This window comes from Setaria viridis, chromosome 3 (genome assembly GCF_005286985.2).
Source record: "Setaria viridis chromosome 3, Setaria_viridis_v4.0, whole genome shotgun sequence".
In the NCBI taxonomy this organism is placed as follows: domain Eukaryota; kingdom Viridiplantae; phylum Streptophyta; class Magnoliopsida; order Poales; family Poaceae; genus Setaria; species Setaria viridis.
In genome coordinates this window covers 6753288-6776630 of record NC_048265.2, presented here as the reverse complement: position 1 = coordinate 6776630, position 23343 = coordinate 6753288, and the positions used below count along the sequence as shown (strand labels likewise).

General features: G+C 44.1%; 1 protein-coding gene across 1 annotated transcript; it reads left to right on the top strand.

Moving 5' to 3' along the window:
* The first annotated feature begins 1712 nt into the window (after nt 1–1712).
* LOC117848980 (protein NSP-INTERACTING KINASE 3-like) lies at nt 1713–16620 on the top strand. Its single transcript, XM_072292341.1, has 10 exons — nt 1713–1830; nt 1982–2114; nt 2217–2288; nt 2707–2850; nt 2954–3025; nt 3119–3181; nt 3311–3318; nt 6250–6591; nt 7749–8140; nt 16020–16620. The coding sequence occupies exons 1-10, from the start codon at nt 1713–1715 to the stop codon at nt 16341–16343; spliced, it is 1668 nt and encodes a 555-aa protein (XP_072148442.1). The 3' UTR covers nt 16344–16620.
* Nucleotides 16621–23343: the final 6723 nt, after the last annotated feature.

Below are 23343 nucleotides of genomic sequence, written 5' to 3'. Positions count from 1 at the left end.
GGTTGACGTAAACCTGTCTACTATACTAATACTACAACAAGGTAACATTCTAACCGTAAGATATAAACCCTAAAAATTTATGTTTGGTGAAGCATAGTCTATTATGAAACAAAGAATAGATCGATATTTGTAGGAACAACTGAAATCATGCATTTAGATACTTGTCTAAGGTCGACATATGAGGTGTTGAGAAAGATCAAACGCTTTTTTGGTAAAGGTGGCCTTTCTTTCATTCTTTACAAACTTCCACTATCGTGGCCCGTAGGGGTTTCATGAATCAGTTATTTTACGTTATGAAGTCAGACGTGTATCTTTACTTGTGTATAACAAATAACCGCAGTGACTCATCACTCTTTTCACTAGCCACCATAACACGCATCCACATCGTGCACTTTATTGGATCCATGGATCCACATCCACCTAGCCAAATCGGTTATAAACCTTCACGACGACAAGACTTTTCATTGTCTTACTTGAGGTGACGTGTGTGTAAATGTTCAAGCTTGGCTGCCGCTTCCCGACTCATGTTTGTAGCCGTGGCTAAAACCTTGTGATGTTTGTGATTATATTTATGTGTCCTTCTAATTTAATTTATTTAGCCCTCTAAGCTTGGGTGTTCTTTAAAAGTCGTATTTCTTTCATTCCTTACAAACTTTCACTTACAAACTTTCGCTACTGTCAGATTTCCATGAACAAATTATTTTACATTACAAAGTCAGGCGTGTATCTTTAGTTGTTTATAACAAATAATCGTATCATGCGCCTTATTGGATCCATGGATCCACACCCGCCTAGCTAGATCGGTGCAACGCCTTCGCGACAACAGGGCTTTCCATTGCCTTTCTTGAGGCGACGTGTGCGTGTAAATGATCGAGCTTGGTCGTCGCTTACTCCCTCATGTTTGTGGCCGTGCCTAAAGCCTTGTGATGTTTGCAATTATATTTCTGCGGCCTTCTATTTTACTTCACCCTTTAAGCTTGGTGTAGTGTGTAATCTTCGAATTATATTTTGCGCTAATCAAAGAATGAAATCTAAATAGGTAAGTAGGTCGGGATACTCCTCTTAATTCCTTACAGAAAGCACCAAAGTAAGTTGGGCAACGGGACAGATTTCTCTTTACCTTTTCTCAACAACCACAGTAATGCACACCTGATCTACTTTTAGTATGTAATAGTTGCATAGTTACAGGCATAATATTAAGTTAGGTAACTCTTAAATCACTGCTAAATGTCGAAGATTTTCTCTTCCTCTCTAGAGAAAACCTCAAGAAAAAAATCTCAGGCCAGTGAAACGGCCTGGGTCACATCGATCACCGCCTCTCTCCGGCCTCCGCTACAGCGCCTCACGCGCGCCGCGCGCTCGCCTCGCAGACGCTACCCCGCGCCAGCGCCTGCGCAGCCCCACCGGCCAACGGAGCGGCACGCTACCCGACGAGCCCGGGAGCCGCGCGTCCGCGTGCGCGGGGCATGCCGTGCCAATGCCAAGTAACACCCGCGCTGGCGTCACCGCGTCTCCAGTGCAGCCCACCGCCGTGAGCGCAAAGCGCATGTCGGCCGGTGCTCTCCCTCTATCTCCCTCAGTCTCTCCCCCGCTCCGCGCCATTGCCGTCTCGCTCACTCGCCGTCGCCAGGCCTAGTTGTTCGCCGCGCCCGCTCCAGCAGCTAGCGTTTACACGCGCCAACGTGCACCACGCCATCGCCGCCGGGAGCGCCATGGCAGTGAGCACGGCTAGGACTGCGGCTGCAGCGGCGGCCGTGATGGGGCTCGTGGTAGCAGCGGCGGCGCTTCTTTCTCCGGCTGCGGCCGCGGCCGACTGGGACGACGACGAAGGTACGTCCGCCGCCGGTTCAGTTCGCCGCCTCCCTGCGCCCTATATATATGTTCTGGCGGCGCCGGCCGGAGTGGTCGAAGAGAACTCAGAGTCTCAGTGCTCACTCGTTTCTTCTTCTGCTTGTCGTCGTCGTCGTGGTGTGGTGTGCAGTGAGGGCGCTGGTGGCCATCAGGGCGGCGCTGGTTGACCCCAACAGAGTTCTCCGTGACTGGGACGTCACCGCCGGCGGCGACCCGTGCGCCTGGCCCATGGTCACCTGCAACCAGGGGCATGTTTACAAACTGTATGCCCATCTCCTTCTTATGTGCTTCCATGATGATCGAACGGCACCGTGACCAAGTTGGAGTGTGGGCTCATGATTGTTCTCTGCGTTTTCTGTTTGCAGGTCTCTGAGGCACCAAAACCTCTCCGGAACATTGTCGCCGGCGATCGAGAAGCTTACGTTGTTGCAAAATCTGTAAGGCTCCATCTAAAATTTTTAAGTTCTTATCCTTGTCTAGAACATGGGGATTTCAGAGGTGGGGATTCCGGGTGGAGCTATTCTGTTCCTAGCGAAATTCCTGTGGTGTTCCTATGGTACCTATCCATGAACACGACTATTATCCCCCTGTTTATTTTTTTTAGTTTGTAGACTGTGAAAAGTAGCTTACAAACTGCAACAATCCACAAGCTGAAGGAGAGCAATTTTGTTGGATTGTAACAATCCAACTATGGAGAAGCTGCTTGTTTGTTTTTAATTTCAGCTTTATGTTGTAAAAGTTACCACTCATAATCTCTAGCTGAAACAACCAGGGCCCGAATTAGCAATACGGTCTTGTGGAATTGATCGACCATAAGAGGAAATAATAATTTTGGTTTGAATGTTGCATTGGCAGGTTTTTGTGCAACAACACAATTTCTGGCCCTATCCCGGACGTTATAGGCAGGATGGAGTTTCTAGAAAGTCTTGATCTGTCAAATAATCAGTTCACTGGGAGCATCCCAAGTACACTGGGTGGTCTGACCAACCTCCAGTATTTGTAAGATTAATCTTCCTTCAGCATTCATATACATCACTTGATATTCGAATATACCATTATCATTACTCTTCATTTCTCCAATCTTGGTGCCTCTTTCATGCAGGAAATTGAACAACAACAGCTTATCTGGACCTATACCTGATTCACTAGCCACTGCTCCCATGATCTTAAACCTGTATTTTCTTTTGCCATTCTTCCTTCTACATTTTGCATTGTTTTTAATCTGTCACTACATTCTGATTGCCTGCTTGAACAATATTTTTTGCAGGGATCTTTCCTTCAACAACCTGAGTGGCACCTGGCCAATTTTTCATGAGAGGATTAATGTCTTGTAAGTGATTTCAAGTTCAACTTTTCCTTGTGTGCCAACTAAATGAGTGGTCCACCCAGATTCAACATGAATCAAGTTTTAAATGTTTTTCCTTCTTTCTTATTTCTGTACTCTGTCATATCTGCACAGACTTGGAGGTAATCCACTGCTAAATGCCCCCGCAAAAGAGCCGCTCGATCTCCCCATACACAAGCCGACAGATACAGAAGGTTGCTCATTGTTCAATAATTTTGGACCATTTCAATTCTATTTTTCGAATTTTGTGCATCTATATTAATCTTGGCTAGATATTCTCATCCTAATCATTTCTATTTTATCCAGCCGATTCAGACATCATGGATAAAAGGGTCCGCATCATTTCTGTCCTTGCACTTTGTGTAGCAATTGTTTGTGTGGCTACCTTGATTACCGTAGTAGTCGTGCTATTTCGTCATGGACGTCGGCGTGAGCAAGTCACCGCGGTAGATGGTAATGTTCTCTCAAAGCTATATCTATGTTTCTGTTTAACTTTGGGAGCGTGATCCAAAAAGGGGTTGACATGTTCATGTCTTACATTGCAGATGTACCATCGGCTATAAGTGTTACTGACTCTGGGTTATCCCAGTACTCTATTTCTTCTTCCATTCTTATCCTCCCATAACAAACTTGTTTAAACATAAACATATGTCATTTCTGTATGCTCTAATTTGGGCTATGATGCTATTGGGAAGCTACGAATGGGCCCATTCAAGAGAAATAAAGAGTTATGTTGGAGTCGCTGTATCTTGGATGCCTTTGTTGTTTGTGACATTGAAATTTCTAAAGTTGTATTGACATCCTTCAATTCATTTAACTTGTATTAAATCTTCATCATTTCACACATAATTTTCAAACCTTTCACTGAATGATCGTGGCCATCCGGCCAAGGAAGTGGAGCTGGAGGCATCTATCACGATGACCCCATCATTCTTGTTAAGGTCTAATACCCATGTGGGGAGAGAGAAAAGCGGAACCGATCATGTCAATGCACCAAAACACTTAGGGAGTCTCTAGATTAACAGTAGTCAAGATCATAGTACTACAACAAGGTGTCTAAGAGCTAAGTTTAGAAGTGAATACAACACAAAAAGGAGGTCCTGAATACTTGCATTGTATGGTTACTAGTTTGATGGCATAGTAATGAAGATGCCATCATGCGAGCTGATCGATCGCCACCCGTGGAGTTTGGGTATCTATGCCTTGTGAGAAGAGATGAGTGTGATTATAGTAGTTTAGGATTGCTAGCCCAACAAAAGAGCGAATCCAAACTAGGTACCCAAGCAACATGCCTCTTACGGAAAATCTCTAATAGGCATGGGCCTAAGATTTCACTTAGTAATTTTCATCCTTCTCATTTTGACCACGTCCCAATCCTAAAACACTTAGGTTTCTCTTCCATACCTAATTAACCACAGCGGAGGCAGTTTACGTTGAGATTTCCAAAGTCACCATGCCCAAACGACATCCCTATCACATAAAAGATATAATAGATATGGGACTATTTAGATTTCACTTACTAATTATCATTCTTTTCGTCTCCACTAGTCTAACCTTAGACTGCTAAATCAGTTCCAATCCTAAGAAGCTTAGGTTTCTTCTACCTAACCATAGTGAGGCAGTTCGCATAATCGCGTTGAGATTTCCAAAATCACTATGCGACAAATGAGTAAATGATGCTCTTATGTGGTCCAAACTAAGAAGGCGTCGAGTGCAACTAACTCTATTTGATTTGAAACCTTATAAATATGACCAGGGCCACTAGGCCATGGCCTTCCTTGTCCTATTGAAGAAACCATATCCTTACCCACAAAGAGATTTTTAAGAAAAAAAATATTTGTACTAGGTTGTACCTGAATCACCCTGAATATTTTAAGGAGCACAAACCTAGCCTCAAGCTTTGATGTCGTATGTGATTGGAGGTTTGGATTTGGTTTTGGCCCATATGTTACATATCTAGCCTTGATCCTACTAGAAAAATATCTTTCCATAACTTAGTTTAGGGATTTGAAAAAAATATGATTGCACAATAATTTTGGATTTATATTCGATGCATTTGTCCTTTAGCCTTAACTTTGTAAACTGCAAATGCTATAACTTTAATTTTGGTCATATAAATTTAGAAATGTACATGTTTGCCTATAACATTAGACCCGTAGAGGTTGGATAGCTGATGGGAGTGGCGGCGGACTGTGAGGTGGTGACGGGGCCACCAATCACAGGTTGATGCAGTTTACGCATGGAAGGAGTGATTGCTGATGTTTCGAAACTTTGTGGGGGTCATCGGGTGGAGGGGCACCGTTGCTGGTGCTGATCTATTATAGGGGCTCGTAAAGATACAGAATATAGCAAGCGCTATCGAAGTGCTTCATGGCTTTGAAGAAGAGGGAGTGCATAGTCGAAAGATTTGTTACGGGGGTTAGTGCTGGCCACTAAAGAGAAAGGTATTGAGTGGGATGAATGTTGCGGCGACATTGATTTTGTGGGAGGAAGGAGAAGGAGTGTAGGTAAGGGTAGGGATCTTGATTCGGTAGATATTAGCTAGATCTGATGGTTCCCACTTATCATATTGGATTTCATGGGAATGAACTCTTGTTTGTATTTACATGCACATATAGTCCAGTATAGTATGATATTATTCCATCAACCTATTTTGTAGGGAAAGGGTATTTTAGCAAGCATTCTGATGTTGACCATTATATTTAGATGCTTGGCATTTCAGGAGTTTTTTAAAGAAACATTTTTATAGGCAATACATCATGTTTTCAGATATTCTATTGTGTATGTCACTGTTGTCATGGATGCTCTTTAGTGTTCATTTTATTTTAGTTCCCATTCTCCTTTCAGTGTTCATCTCATTTAATTTCATACCTTCCTATAATGATGAGATAAATGTTTATAGTATTGCCAAATAACTAACTTCTGTTCATGGTTTCAATTTCCCACTTGGTTTTGGCTTTGTGTCTGTGTTCTTAAATTCATTTGTTATGTTCTTTTACATTTGCAGCGTTCTTATATCTGGTATTAACAGATGTATATCATCACCTTTTCAGTAGAGCATGGCCCAGAAGTTCGGCTTGGTCATCTAAAGCATTTCAAGTTTAAGGAGATAAATAAGGCTACCAATAACTTCAGTCAAAGAAATGTTTTGGGGGAGGGGGGATATGGAATAGTATACAAGGGTTGTTTGCCTGATGGCAGTATAGTTGCTGTTAAAAGACTGAAGAATCATGTTTTGGATGTTGGGGATGATCAATTCCATGCGGAAGTTGGAGTGATAGGCTTGGTTGTTCATCGCAATCTCCTTCATCTTACTGGGTTCTGCACTACAAATGATGAAAGGCTCCTTGTGTATCCTTACATGCCAAGTGGAACTGTTGCTTCTAAATTACAAGGTTAGTATCATGCTTCATGCTCATATATCCTGTGTATGGTTTCACCCTCGTGTGATGTAGGTCATGAGGGTAAAAATGGAGAAATATTTTTTTCAGTAAATCATGTTATGAGATGACTTTGAACACTTCCTCAAGTATAGATCCTTTACTTGCCATTTAGGATACTGGCATGCTCACTAAAATGCACCTCTGATTATGTTTTTTAAATGCACTTTTGGTTCTAACTCGTTAACAAAAGCCTCCATATGACAAGTATTATATTAGTCGTAGTAGTTTTAAGAAGTTATTTGCATTGGGACTAAGCCTAGCTCAATTGGTTGAGGGTGTGGATGTTGTTCAGACCACCAAGTTCAGTTTCTTGTGAGATGAATTTGGGTGTCTATTTTATCCTTAATATAAAGCTTCCTAGTTCCTCCTAGGTAGGTTTTTTTTAGAAAAAGGAATTATTGCAATATTCTAGGACATCGGGATTTTGAACTGGAGGTACAACAAGTCAACAACAAAAGATAAATAAAATGTACTTATCTCGACATTAATATTAAATATTTTGGCATTGAATTCATGGTTAATTTAAATTGAGTCCATCCTGTACATTTTTGTTGGCAACTTCTATATTGTATTTGAATTAGCAGCATTTTTTTCATCGCAATCATCTTTGTTTCTTATATTGATTTGTATCTTGATTTGCCTGGTCCAAGGTGGATTCTCATTGAGATGCATGCACTGTTAATGTCTAGGCATGGCCGCATGGCAGATGATACCTTTCCTACCACTTTGGTCTTTCTATGAAATGCATATCCCTGAGCTCATTGCGCATGTACAACTTTGCAGCCACGATTCGTACTTTGCGATCGAATAATAACATAAGCTAACCTCATTAATTGATATCCTTGATTATTAAGAAGTATCTTACTGTGCAGTTTCAATGCAATTTAAGTTATATTGTTTGCCTGTTTACAAACTCCAGGCATTGTGTTTTATGAACTCAGAAAATCTAATATGTGGTATTAACAGTTGCGGAAACAACCAGATGAATATAACATATGTAGGTTTCTTACTTGCAGTCATTTGGTTTGAAGTATGGTGAACCCTATATTCTGTAATTTTCATTTTTGGCAAGCAACTCGAGCTAATAATTTCTCCTTTTTCTTTGTCAGAGCATGTAAATGGTAAACCAGCTTTAGACTGGTCAAGAAGAAAGAGTATAGCACTCAGCGTGGCACGTGGGTTGCTCTATTTGCATGAGCATTGTGATCCTAAGATAATACATCGTGATATAAAAGCCTCCAACATTCTCCTTGATGAACATCTTGAAGCAGTCATTGCGGATTTCGGATTGGCAAAACTTATAGATCTTGGGGTGTCTCATGTTATCACAGAAGCGCGTGGAACGCTTGGGCGCATGCCACCGGAGTCGTTTATGACTGGCCACTCATCCGATAAGACAGATGTTTTTGGCTTTGGATTCCTGTTGATCGAGTTGGTCACTGGCCGAGAGACGCTGGAGCTCCATGAGAATGAGTATGAGCACGGAGGAATTCTTGACTGGGTAAATATTTCCTTTTGTGTTCTCTAAATACAATTTCAATGTTCTTTTCACCTTTTTATAAAAAAGACTTGTTTCATTTAGCTCGCTGTCGGATTTTGTGACCGCAGTCCACCGGGGGGTTACCCAGGTGATAGATTTATAGGCGGGGGAGATCGTAAAATCGAGAACTCGAATGGTAACATAGGGGCGCAAGATTTAGACAGGTTCGAGCCTTCGGAGAGTAATACCCTACATCATGTGTTCTGGTGGACTCTATTGTTGGTATGGTATGCGGAGAGTTAACGTGAGGTGGGGTGAATTCAGTTCCGGTACCCTCGAGGGGTGTCCCTGGCTGCCTTATATAGGCTGACGACCTAGGGTTACAATCGAATAGGATCTAATCATAATCTGTTGTTACATAGAAAGCAATCTAAGTCGGACTACAACAAGTATCCCGCGATATCCAGGAAGAATTCGTTTGCCCAGCCTCCGAGCTTGTGCTCCACGCGTCTTCATTCCTTGGCCGACACGGCATGGTCGGGCGGGCCCACCTGTCAGGACCGACCAGTATCCTGGTCGGTAGGAACCCGTTGGTACCCTTATCCCTCGAGCCCCTGAGCAACTCCTGCGCAACGAAGCTTCTAATGTACTCAGCTGAAGTTGCGGTGTCGTCATAGTGATGGAGAGGTTGCGCAGTGCTCAAAAAAGAAAAAAATTGAAACTTCCACATACGTATGACCAAATGCACATGGCTATGCGACTGCCGAGCTCCCGGATGTTTGGCATCCTGTAGATGAAGGGAAGCACATAGAGGACGTCGCAAGATGCACTCCATATGGAGTAGCCCCCAAACATTGAAGTGATTAAAGTAATAAATCCAATGGTCAAGAATCTGATGTATTGTTTCCGTTGTAAAAACAATCCAAATATAGCGCCCAGCCCCCGAACGCGAGGACTGGCGGAGCTGCCTAGGCACGCCGACCTGAAATAGGCACCCAGCCCCCGATTGCAAGGATTGGTGGAGCCACGGAGGCACACCGACCTGAAATAGGCGCCCAGCCCCCGAGCGCGAGGACTAACAGAGCCACAGAGACACGCCGATCCAGAATAGGCACCCTGTCCCCGTGCCCGAGGACTAGCGGAGTCGCAGAGGCACGCAGACCTGAAATAAGTGCCCATCCCCCGATCATGAGGACTGGCAGAGCCACAGAGCCACGCTGACCTGAAATAGGCACCCAGCCCCCGAGCATGAGGACTGGTAGAGCCAAGGAGGCATGCCGACTTGAATACAGCGTCCAGCCCCCGAGCGTGAGGACTCGCAGAGCCACGAAGGTAGGCCGAGTCGTCTGTGATGCCCAGCCCCCGAGCCTAGGAGCCAGCCGAGCCACAGAAGCACGCCGAGTCGCCTGCCGCACCCAGCCCCCAAGCCTAGGAGCCAGCTGAGCCATGGAAGCATGCTAAGTTGCCTCCCACCCTAAGCCAGAGAGGTCGGCCGGGCAACAGGAGGCATCCTGAGTAGTTTCGGAGCTGTAAAAGGACAATACAAAGATTATGTAGCATAATATAGAGCATTAACTCGCAGTTTTATTTAGCATAGAAGTAAATTCTTGTGCATCCTGCTCTTGTAGGACATGTAATTTTCCCGAGTAGTTAGCCCGTTACGTTTAATCACCTGACCCTGCCGGGGTGTTGCCGAGAGCGGGCTCGAGCGTGCTTAGCAGGAAGCGACACATGAGGGCCAGACTTCACGGATTAAGGTGTGTGCTACCGAGTACTTTAGCAACCATTAAGAGAGACGGACAAGCCGCAAAGCAGTCAAAACTGTGTGGAAAAGCAAGAATGTGTGCTGGGCACTCGTAGGTCGTAGCCCCGACTGCTCGTGTAGTGGACGGACCAAGCTGTGTAAGCAGTTGAGGTGTGACGGGGTGGTCAGCGAAAGTCACGGAGACATAGGAGAATTGAGGCATGTGGAGATATACGGAAGCCGTAAAATATTGAATATATGACTTAGTTTGGTTCGTGGCCGAGTCCAAAAATGTGCCAAGTGGGTTGAAGGCATTGACGAGGGAGACCGTCGTGGAGTGCGCAAGAATCTCATGGCGCTTCTGAAGACACACTTCTCCCGGCTGGCCGTGGAGCGCGTTGGAACAGGCGTTGCCGAGGACTTTGATGTTGGTAACCTCCTGGAGCTGGCCAAGCAATATCAACAAGCCACAGAGGACGTTAATGAAAAAATTGCAAAATGTATCAATCTGTGCCGCGGGGTAAGAAAACTCGTTGATTAACTTCTGTAAAGGCAAAACTCCTTCCCTCCCATGGTATGTTTGACAGGACACCGTGTGGCCTAAGACTGTAGCCGCTAAGCATCTAGTCTTGCCTAACCAGCACTCTGCTGAGAGCGGATCTCGAGCTTGTAGAGGGGGCGAATGCAAGGTTGTCTAGGTTTCGCATGCTAGGATGTCGTCCACACGAGTTAGTCGCACAACCTTGAGAGGGGTAGGAGAAAATTTGGGACCCGTAGGTCGAACAGGTCGGACAGCTTTCGAGCATGATTAAGAGCTCAGCTATGAAAGTGAGAAGGTATTAGGTACGCAAAGAACCTCTGAGGTTTTATTTATTCAATGTAAAATGCAAATAGAGTACATAGCTTTTAAGTCCTAAGGGTAGAAGTGCCGCAGGTGTTGGATGTTTGCCACAATCCGGAAACTGGGTGGGTTCGGGTGGATTTTCATATTGAATCTGGAACGACTGTGCGAGTTTTTCAAAAAACACGACAGCCGAGTTCTTGATGCCAAAAGAGGCGTGGGGAAGGCTCGGTGCCGACCTTCTAGGGCATAGTGCCGCCTCGGAGAGAATGATGCATTTAGCAATTATGTTGCTGATGCGGTCTAGCCCCGCGATTAGATTGGAGGGCATGGGTGGGTTGCTGCGAGGATGCGTGGGATCCTCTCTGAGAGAGAGATCGCTGACCTTCTGGGCAAGCAACGTGATGATCCTCAGTTGAAGACCTTGCTCCGTCGATGCAGGTCTGATGGATGCCGAGTTGGCGGTGGGCGTCGAGTCGGTGATGGAGGCGGTGGATTGGAGTCTACTGGCATGCTCCCGAAGGGAAGCTGGATCGGATTGGCGAGAAAGTCCTTCATGCCCTCGGGGAAGATAACATCGGGATGGGATGCCATCGAGCTCGCTGGGGAGGATCTCACGATCACCCCTACCTGGCGCGCCAACTGTCGGATTTAGTGACCAGCAGTCCACTAGGGGGTTACCCAGGTGGTAGATTTGTAGGCGGGGGAGATCATAAGACCAATAACTCGAATGGTAACATAGGAGCGCAAGGTTTAGACAGGTTCAGGTCTTGTGTTCTGATGGATTGTATTGCACGTATGGTATGCGGAAAGTTGACGTGAGGTGGGGTAAATTCAGTTCCGATTCCCTTAGGGGCGTCCCTGGCCACCTTATATAAGCTGACGACCTAGGGTTACAATCGGATAGGATCTAATCCTAGTCGTTTGTTACATGAAAAGCAATCTAAGTCGGACCACTACAAGTATCCCGCGATATCCGGGCAGAATCCGTTCACCCGGCCTCCGAGCTTGTGCTCCACGCATTTTCATGCCTTGGCCCACACGGCATGGTCGGGTGGGCCCACCTGTCAAGACCGACCAGTATCCTGGTCAGTGGGGACCCGTGGGTACCCTTATCCCTCACTCGCCCACCTAGCAAAGGTTTGGTATAACTAGTATATGGGAATGCATGCTAAAGGCATTTGAGATAAACATTAAGGGATATGAGGAAGATGATGCTGAAGCAATTAGTTGGAACAATTTTAAGTTAGCATTTTAGTATATGCATTTTGTGGTTGTGTTATGTACCTGATTGCCTCCTAATTCTAAATCTACTAGGATAATGTATTAACCCAAATCAGTTACACGAGAACTATCTATGTTCTCAAGACTTTAGGCAAAAACAACTCAAGCGATACAAAACATTGGTCATTATTATTTTCTCCCTCCTACAAAAATATATATTTGTTTCATTCTTCCCAAAACCTATGTTGCCGTATTGTAAACTTTAAGCATTATGTCAGTTGGGAGAGCATTGTACGAGTTCTATTCAAAAAGACTGCAAACATGAATTAGAAGACAAACACAACTGAGACTGGCCTTCAAAGTAGAGCCTCTGGATTAAAACTATGCGCTAGACCTGAGGATGACCAGCAGAAGCCATTATAGATGCACACGGTCATTGATGCCGCCATTAGGAAAGCTGAGCACCTGCTAATTTTCATCAGAAAATGGCATCTGAAGCGGTACATGTTGTCCATAAACAACGCAAGCTCAGGTTATTTTTTAGAACAATTAAGACCCCCTTTACTATAAAGTGTAAGATTGATGATGTACTATAATTATCAGTCACAAAAGCAAGACCTCCGTTGATAGACAAACTACCACTCAAAAAGGTGGTCTGCTAGTTTGCCTAGATACTAAGCACCATCCTACTGCCTGCCCAGCACATAAATATGAATGTTAAGAGCACGCATAGAAACACAAAAATGCAAAGAGTTAGATAAGTTTGATTGTAATTTGCAAGTTAGATATGAGCAAATAGATTATGGTATTGGGAGAACTATCACTGCAAGAAAATGGTTGTTCAAGGACCAACAGTACATAAACAAAGTTATATTGTTAGGTGTCACGATTGATAAGTATATATGTTACATATTAAAGCTGTCACAGTCAGATAGCAATGCAAATATCTGAAGTGTTACACCCAAAGCAATTCCAGGGGAAGAAACTTACTGTGATGGAATGAGTGGAGTGTATACTAAGCCTGGCTCTATAAGTTCAGCAAGCACAAGAATGCCTCCTCCGTAATCAGAACCTTCCAGGCAATGAGTTTCATTTTTAGACATAACTCAATAGATCACTTTACACAGGTCATTTTCTTCTTGATGTACTCTTTCTAAATCAGGAAATATATTCTTCTCCATGGCTGCAACACCATTTTTCAAAAAAAAAACAAAAATCAGAGCAGTAGCACAAGTATCCGCAGCTTAACATTGTGACAAAATTGAACAGACCATCATCGTGGACAATATATATTACCTCAGAGCTTTGGGCATCACAATTATATTTAGCATCTCAGTTCTCAGATAGAAATCATAGATTAACATTGTGAGAAAATTGAATAACCATCATCAGTCGATCAATCGAGTCATTTGTTGTAGAGATGTCAATGCGTCAAACAACTGACCAGAGGCTGTATGCATGTTGCTGTCTGGACATGGACAACAGCAGCAAAGCATTGGTGCGACCTAGGAACTGGGCAATCAGCCATAGACCAATAGTATTTGACATGCTGCACGAACACACCATGGCTGCAATCAATACCTGTCTAATAACCAGGAAAAATCAAAAGAATGTTGTAGTTCTTCATTCTTGTGAATTGTGATTCATTGTGATGAGAACAGTAAAAGGCAACGAGGTTAACATAGACGCAACAGAGAGGAAGTGTACCAAAGTTGTTTCAGTCAGGTCGCCATGCTCATCACCGCGAGTCTTGTCTCTCTATGTCATCAGAACTCAGGACCATTAAACCAAGCCCATTGTTATTACAATAGCAGTTTGCCCTGAAAAAGAAGGAAACGATCGACAAAAGCAAATGGTTGCACAAAAATTGTTTGCAGGATCAAAACATTTGGCACTCGTTGTTCTTGTCAATTACAATTCTAGTTGAACAAAACAATGTACACTTAAGCCACCAAAGTCCCCCTCCTTCTCCAACCATCTCTCTTAATTAGATCATAATCCAAGCACCAGAATCCATCCATCTCGTCACCACTGTGTGCAGCATCTCAGATAGAGGTAGCAGATTAACATGGTGGGAAAACAGAACAGACCATCAACCAATCAGCTTATTATTTCAGTTCCATATCAGATTTTGAGCCTGCACTAAAAATCATTCAGTTGGATCAATTTCATCAGAATGGAGGCTGACAGAAACTAACTGTCAATTCTAAGTGCTAATGCATTAGTTAACCAGGCAACCTTGTCATGCGTTTTTGCGAGCAATCAAGACGTTGCTGTAGTTCGGCATCTACAGCAGCATTGCGGCTTCTTACACCCTACCGCCACTTCTTGACCCACGAAAATTACGATTTTGTGAAGGGACAGGCGATGATATGAGAATAATCCGAAACTTTGATCATCTAGTTAGATTAGAGAATGAACCAACAACCATTTAAGCTGCAAATGATGAGATGGCTTGACGGTTGGCGCCGTGCTCTGTGAGTGCTTACGAGTGATCGCGGCGCCCGTACCAACCCAAAACCTAGCGTATAAATCTTGTGGGATTTCCAATTTAAAACGGTGATCACTGACAATGACGCTCACCTTGATCTGCTCCTTGTGGTGGAGACGCGAGAGCGACACTCGGCTATGTCGGTGAGGCCGGTCTCTGACAGATAGTGTTGTGCTCCACTGCTGGCCAGCAGTAATCGTGGGTGGCGGACTGACGGGGTCATGGCCGCCGGACTGATTGCTCCGTGATTTGCAAGTGGCCATCGATGATGGCGACTGCCGAACTGATGACGATCTCGAGCGAGAGGAGCCTGGTGGAGTGATTGACGGGCATGCATTGCCAGTGCCGCGAGGAGGCCGAGGTGAGGAGGTGCGGCGCAAGGCAGACGAGCGGTGACGAGATCGATGATTCGTTTCTTCCACGATCGGAGAAGCAAAGTATTTGGCAACTAAATTGAACGGCGGAACGGGCGAAAAAACGGGAGCTGAATGCGAGAGCGACGGAGCGATATGGGCCACCAATCAGCGTGGATTGCACCGAGGGCAGACCGACTGTCGAGCTACGCGCTCCAGGTCCACCTGCCTGGGCGACGGAGGATGGAGAGAGCAGGGCGGGATGACGGACAGTGGAGAGAGCGCGCAGGGCAGGACGACGGACGAAGCGCGGCGACGCACGACACGAAAGTCGAAACGACGGACGAAGGTGGGCCACTGTCAGCCACAAATTGACGAGGTGAAACAACGTGAAGATAAACTTCTCTTTTATTAGTAGTAGATTTGGTTGCAGTAGTTATGTCAACAGATCATAGCACCAATCCGATATAGAGTACAAACTATCTGAGCTTAATGTATTCTGAATTCCAATTTACAAAAATCTCATAATATTAAATCTCTAGATTATAAAAAGATTCATGAACAGACTAATTTTAGTTCTCACTGTTAATGCATACAATAAGAAAGCCAAAGATGTCAAAATGAGGGCTTAAAACAAATCATGTATTTCCCAACAATCAGATTTAATTTCTAACTAAGTTATAACATCTTAAAAATAAGTTAGTCAAAGTTAATCGTCGCAGAGGCCGGAAGTTTCCCTTTTCTTAAAAAAAACTTATGACATCAACAAATCGATGAAATCCTGATCGACAATTTTAATATTTAACTTAACTTTTGAATATAATCCACTCCAGCATACACAATAATAGTTTACTAGCAATGCATATATACCTTGCAGTCCTTCATTTTTCTTTTGACACTGTTCGACCCATCTCTCAAACATAGTTTTCCAAATGTTTCTCTGACTTTGAACAGGAGCACCAATGGGCTGATTTTTTGTCCGATCCTAGTCATGATTTTCTCCCCTTTTCATCTCTGTAGTGAAAGAAAGTTGGGAAGATAAAACTGTCTCAACTGTAACTGTAATATATTGCTCCCCATGACCAGTTCCACTGGAGCAACCAGGCAATTACAGCTAGGATCTGGAACCCCATTCAAAATTTCTACCTTTTTCGTTTCTTTCTCAAGCTATATTTCTTGAGTCGTGTTCAATTGCCATGAAGTGCCATTCTTACATGGCTGTGAATTCATATACATTCTTGTTGCAGGCCAGGGAACTCCTCGAACAAAATCAGCTAAGCTCCTTTGTGGACATGAAGATAAGAAACAACTATGACTGTGTCGAATTGGAGGAGATGGTTCAGATAGCGTTGCTCTGCACAATGTACAAACCTGAACATCGTCCGAAGATGTCAGAAGTTGTTAGGATGCTGGAAGGAGGAGATGGTGTTGCAGAGAAATGGGAGGCCATGAAAGATGTCGAGGAGCCGGACCCCGACTCCCCGGGCTATCTGTTCCCTGTTCTGGATTATGATGCAGATCAGAGCAGTTCAATTGCGTTGCAAGCCATTGAACTGTCAGGACCAAGGTGATCTCTGGCAGACGCTTGCAAGCCATGGGGGTTTAAAGGAAGAGAGGGCTCGTCTCTGGTAATGATCTCTCTGGGAAATCATAAGTTAAATGAAATGAAGCGAACCCCTCGTTGGTGAACATCATTTGGTGGCAGAAAGATATGAATTGGAAAACGTAGCTACATTTTGTTTATGCATTTCTTGGATTTTTTTCCCGATAACTGATGATACACTTCTAGCTCATCTCTGGTGCTGACAGCGGTCATGTAAAAGTACATTTTTGCCACATTCGGAAGAAACGCTGCAAATTTTTTTACCGTGAACCGGACTGCATTATCATGTCTGAATCAGCACATGTTTCAGTAGATGCATTACCAATCGAAGCCAGCAGCCCCTTTTCAGACTCTACCCTTTGTCTCTCCCTACTGCCCAGCAATACGAACTACCCTGCTTCGGGGTTGCTTGATCGTGGAGCTAAGTCCATTTCACATCGAATATTCGAAGGCTAATTAGAAGGACTAAATATGAGTTAATTATAAAACTAATTACACAGATGGAGGCTAAACGGCAAGACGAATCTATTAAGCCTAATTAGTCCATGATTTGACAATGTGTTGTTACAGTAAATAGTCTATGTTTAATAGGTTTTGTAAATAGTCTATGTTTAATTAGCCTCCATCTGTGCAATAGGTTTTGTAAATAGTCTATGTTTAATACTCCTAATTAGTATCTAAATATTCGATGTGACAGGAATAAAGTTTAGTCCGGAGATCAAACACCCCCACGAGCACCAGAAGTTCAGGTCCATGAAACCATGTGCTCTTTCTTACCCTGCGTACCTCAAAAGCATCCACCTCCAACTTTGCTCAGTGTAACTATGCTCTGCATCAGAAATTCAGTGTTCAGAGCAGCGAGACACAGCAAGCATTCGGGCTCGTGCAGCAATGCTGAGAGGCTGTAAAATTCTGTGTGCCCTGTGATGGCGCCTTTGAAGCATTCGCAGCGTAGTGTGTGTAGCCTCCCTCGCTAGCGTGCGTCCGGGCTGGAACTTTGGGACGGCATGCGCCTCGCTAGACTCCAGTTTCCAGTTCTGGACGACCCTGGCCTGCCTGCAGTGCATGGAGCCATCACTCGGATGACAGGTCCAAAGACAGCAGCTGCTGCCTGCTGGCTGCTGCATGAGAGAGTTTGGCAGCTGCTGATGGATGGAACCCTTCATGGTTGTAGCTGCCGCTGCTGACAGGGATTCAGGATTTGGCCGGCGCGTACTCTCACGCATGGCATTAATAAACGCGCTCGCTGATCACTAGATCCTCGCATCAGTTGTGCTGTTTGCAGAGACTATTGTGCAGGCGCAGCAATTGGATGAATTCAGGGCGAGCAGACTGAAAATGGTGCTTGTTTTGTAGGCTTGTTATGGATTCATGGCCAGACAAGACTGAAAGATCAGGCATGGAGATGTAATTCCCAGTTGCTGCCCCATCTCTCAACATAACACTATACTTCAAATTTTCAGATCGATGGGTGATTTGATTTGGAAAACAAAATGAAAACAGAACACTGAAAGTTTCTTCCTTTCTTGACCCTCTGTCAGCAAGCAAAAGGTAGCGTGGCTCAGAGGTGGCCGTAACTAACCCGGTTACTGCCAACGTTTTATCCTCGTCGGTAACGGGCCGATGATTGGAGATTCACAGCATACCCATCACACGTCTCGATCGATCAGATGCATGCCAGCAGCATTGTTCCTGGACGAAACGTCTGCCTACCGGTACGATCAAACAACACATGCCTGCCTGCATGATACCCAGCTGAAGAAAGCTGCGGTTTGGATCGAGAAAACAACAAACGCTATGTATCTCTTCGTTGCTCGGTCGCCTCCGACGTCAAATCATTCGGCCCGGCACCGAGTCCCTCTCTCTCTCTCTCTCTCTCTCTCTCTCTCTCTCTCTCTCTCTCTCTCTCTCTCTCTCTGCATCCTTGGCGAATATTACATTGCCATCTCTGCATTCCCATTGGCACAACGCACGAGCAACCAGTTCTCACCACCTCCATTTCCTCACGCACTAGCTACTACATAACACAGGGTAGAGTAACACGAGAGAGAGAGAGAGAGAGAGAGAGAGAGAGAGAAGATGAACTGCGTCAAGATCCTCCTGCTAGTCTCCCTGATCCCCCTTGTGCTAAGAGGAGTCTCCCTTCTCATTCCATCGCCTGATGAGCAGCCGTCCAACTCCAGGAACGGTGCAAGCACTTCAGTTTCAGTTTCGGGAGTTGGCCGGGGCCGCCTCTCCGGCTTCAGCCAGCGGCGGTTCGGCCGCGGCGGCGGCAGCTTCTTCAGGGACGACAAGAGGTTCTCGCCGACCGGATCCAACCCGCTGCACAACTTGTGATCGGCCGGCATTCAGGAGCCTTTTTCGAGAATTTTGCGTGAAAGTCATTTCTATGTGGTGTACTACGCTGCCTTCTGATCATCAAGTCCCTGTATTTCTCTTATTTTTTGTCTCTGTAGTATAGGTATGTGATTGGTTAGCTCTGGTTTCGTGTACATGCATTTTATATTTGTTATTGTAGCCTCGATCAAATTGTCAGTTAGGAAAAGGCTGAGTTTCACTCTGTTTCTTTACATGCCCTTTCTGTGCTAAAATGTTCATGAATGGTAATTTCCTTTAATTTCGGGTCTGCTGCTTCAATCAGTACAAATATACGAGTAACTGTACTGCATATATTATTATGAAATTGATTTTTAATGTTTTAAGATGGGTTAGCTTTTAATTTGACAATAACAGCAAGCTTGGAGACATTGCAGACCATTTGTGATGGAGGATAATGTGGATCGATTGATGTTGACTCCTGAGACTGGCACATTGACTCCATAAAAGTTCTCTGTTCCTCCCTCAAACTTAATCCTATTCATCTTCATCGGAGTAAGCTGAGAGAAGCAATAGCAGATGAGCACTCATTGGAGCAGGCTAAGAGGATGATGGTGTTGGAGAATTTGGGAGGTGCCTCGGATTGATGCATATTTACATGGGACATACTGGACCTGGTCCTGGTCTTTGCTGTAAAAGGAAAAATGCATAAGCACCGACAAAATGGGCAGCCGCATTATAGATTCGACGGTTATGGAGATCTTTGCCAGACATGGTGGATGTTTAGGCTTTCTGCTTGATTATTTTCCGTTTCTTAAGCTGTCGTAGACCCTTTGGTTTTTGTTGACTGTTTGTTGGCACTTTGATCACTGGAATAAACTACGTACGCCTTGATTAAAAAAAGACCGGTTACCAAAACGTCATTCGTTGTAGCTGCCTGTTAGACAAAAAGACGAGAACCATAAAAACCCACGTTGAATGTCGTCTATCTGGTGCCATCTGCCAATGGAAACCCAACAATTTGCAACAACAGATTCTTCAGAATTATGGATTTAGTTACCTGCAAAAAAATTATGTACTTACAAGGTCAACGTGATCATCTTCTACCATAACAATCAAAATCGTTCTTAGAAGTAGCATTGCGAATATATTGTCCGACTGCAAGGAAAGTCAACAAACTTGTTCAAGTCGATGATATAGCATTTTTATGAGATAGTTGAGACTCGAGAGCAAGGTAACATTGGTCGAAACCGTGGATGTGGGAGATAGGAGTGGACATGTGTGTACAAAATCAGTCTGATTTAACCTCACTGGTGGTGGTGATAGCCTCACCGATGGATCTCAGACAATCCTAGTGATAAGATAGAATTATATCAGTCAATTGTAACTAATACTATCCTACTATAACAGTAATCCTTACCAACCATAACACTCAAACATGCTAATGAAACACAGGGGGTGTTTGGATACACCTCCTACCTATCACATCGGATGTTTGGATATTAATTAGAAGTATTAAATATAGTCTAATTACAAAACTAATTGCACAGATGGAGTCTAATTCGCGAGACGAATCTATTAAGCCTAATTAGTCCATGATTTGATAATGTGTTGCTACAGTAACCATTTGCTAATGATGGATTAATTAGGCTTAATAGATTCGTCTCGCGAATTAGTACAGGGGTTCTACAGTTAGTTTTATAATTAGTTCATATTTAGTCCTTCTAATTAGAGTTCGAACATTCGATATGATCCTCTTAGCACTTCGTATCGAGCAACGTATCAAGCAACCCGTCAGAAGACAATCTATTTGGCACAATGAATTTTCCGGTGACAGGAGGGCAGAAAGCCAGAAAGGTGGCAAAGTGTGCCTGCAGCCGCAGGGAGGCAGAAGAAAAGCTGCATGAAGAGATCAAATGGTGGAATGAGATGTGACCATGAAGTGATGCCTGATTGGCCTTAAAATTCCATGAAAAAAAAAAGCATAAGCTGCGCCAAAAAGTAGCCGCGGAATGCCCGAATACCCGGTGGACAAAGCACCAACTCTTGTGCTCAGCTTCAAGCCAGTAGCGTCTGGTTGGTATTGCCTGACTGATGGGTCCGATGCCTGACGTGCAGGTTTGTTTCCTGGTTGACACCATGACACTAGATTAGGATCTTGCTTTGTTTCCTGGTTGCTTTGTAATTAAGGATGTGATGAGTAAATTAGTGTGAATTTCGTTGAGGCATGCTGGTCACCTGAGATTCTCTGGCACCTCATTCCTTCAGACAATGATTCTGTCGACGAAACATGCAATGCGTTCAAGGGACTGCATTCAAAGCTAACAATCAGAACAAGGTGATATTTCGCAAAGGATATCGCTTGAGCTGAGCTCATGGCCAAGGCCTGGAATGCAGGGAACAGAGAAGAACCCCCAGCTTTTCTGCTGTTCCTAGCTCAGATCACGGCCAGCAGGCTGCTGAAGGATTGTAGCTTCCTATGAATTGATGAGAGGAATCGGTGATGGTGAAAAAGGCCAGTCGGCAGAGGAATGAATGCACTGAGATGCTTTGGCGTGCTGGTAGTACGTTGCATCTGGCGCTGTTGCTCACGCTGTGCTGCTTCATATCGCCAGCCACAGCCCACAGGGTGAGCCGACCAGAAATTCAATGCTCCGTGTGAGTGCTTCACAAGTATTGTTTTCTTTCCCCTTTTTCCCCTCTTTTTTTGAATAACTTGAACAAATGCTGCCTGAGAGTTGACTGAAAATTTGATGAAATCTGCCTGACCAGGCAAGCTAGGTGATAGTCCGTGTGGTTGGAGGCATGTGCTTGAGAACATTAATAAAAAGGAAAACACAACGTTCATTTGCTTTTGTGTACCAAAATATGATTTAATAGGCACTAATACATGATTAGTGGATGTTGAATGACTAGCTTATTCATTTTTATTAATAAGATTATAAAATAAATATTTGGAGAACAATAAATATATTTAATTAAAAATAATATGAGAAATAAAATGGAAACGTTATTTCTAACAAGGCGAAGTAAATTGTGTTAATGTGTTATATAGTGGGAATATTATTTGATTGATTTTACGTAGACAGATAAGCTATAGGAAGACCATGCATGTAGCTCTACAATTGATTAGTGTGTAATCGTAGCCATTAGCTCAAGCAACCACCGCACTGGAGGTAGGCGCTCAATTTCATTGGCCCGACGGGGGTTGCTGCTGCCTGATCCAGGCAACCTTCCAGGACTGTAACCAAACATCATATAAGCAAGCTCCAGGCAAGTGCGCAGGGACAATTTTAGCTCAGGGCTGCAAACAAACAACCCCTAAATAGCAAGTATATTACGACCAACAAAAGTAAAATCCAAATGGTTTCTCATCAGTTTCGATTTGAGGAAGAATTGGTAATAAGCACGGAACCATCCATCCTGGTTCTATGTAAATCCATTTCAATAAAATGTTTTGCCAATTACATGCAGGTGACCAAGATGTTCTCTCTTGATGAAGTTTGTAAGGTTGGTTCTGGATCCGACAGCTACATAGAGCAACAACAAAAAAACCGGATGGAAACCTCTGTAAAACCTCCTTCAACGCTGCACGGGAGGGAAGGACCAGCCATAGCTTCCAGCTGCAGTGGAATCGCAACCGCTACACCACTCTCAGCCAAACCTTTTAAAGTCTTTGTCGGAAGCATGAGTGGCGTGCACATGATGAACTGGCCGCTAGCAGCAGCACCTGATGGTCAGTGCGGTCAGGCCAGGACGGGCAAGAGCTGACGGGTGAGGTGAGAGTTCTTCACACGGCCTGCCATCTCATTCATTGGCTGCTCTGTCCTTGAAGATCTCAGTAGGCTTTGTACAATCGAGATGAAATGGATTCGGATTTCACCGTATGAGATTCTTGACATGCATGAGTATCAATAGTCTAGACAATAGTAGGGGGTGGTATTCAGGTACGGTACTGGTAGAGGTCGGCGGTTACGGTTATCTTTCTATTGCTATGAGCTGCTTGACATACTTATGAAGAAAAGCTTGAAATCTCAGTGCCAATGTCCGTAGCAGAGCAGGGCTTATCAAAAAATCAAAACGACCTGCAATTCGAAACGGATAGAGTAAGCGGGCTTACTCAGTGCATGCAAGATCAAAGCATATTCAAGCTATGTGGAGAGCAAGAGACCCTGAGCTCAAGTGGTTGACAAAGTCCATATCGTACGAATCTATCACATGCAAAATGTTGGCGACACATCCACAAATTGACCTGGTGATTTACAATGAAAACCTCCGAGTAATAAGCACTTGACCAACTGATCCATTTCTAGCTTACGCTATAATCAAAAAATAGTTATAATAAATCTTTAAACTTTTCGAGGATTGTAACAGCAGCAACACATGCATCCATATGTATCAACAACAACAACCACAACCATCTAACATAATTTATGACAATAGTAAAAAAGAATAAGTTCCAAATTCTATCTCCTTTGGTAATCAATTCATATCTTGTAAACCATAAGTCCATAGTGCATGAAATTTGGTATGCGCCTATTTCCACGAGTCCCCTATTCTACGTCCAAAATTCAGCTCAATGGAAAATTGTTTCACTAGCCAGACTAATTATCTATTGGTAATGTTCTAGGCTAAAGCTACACAGACAAAGC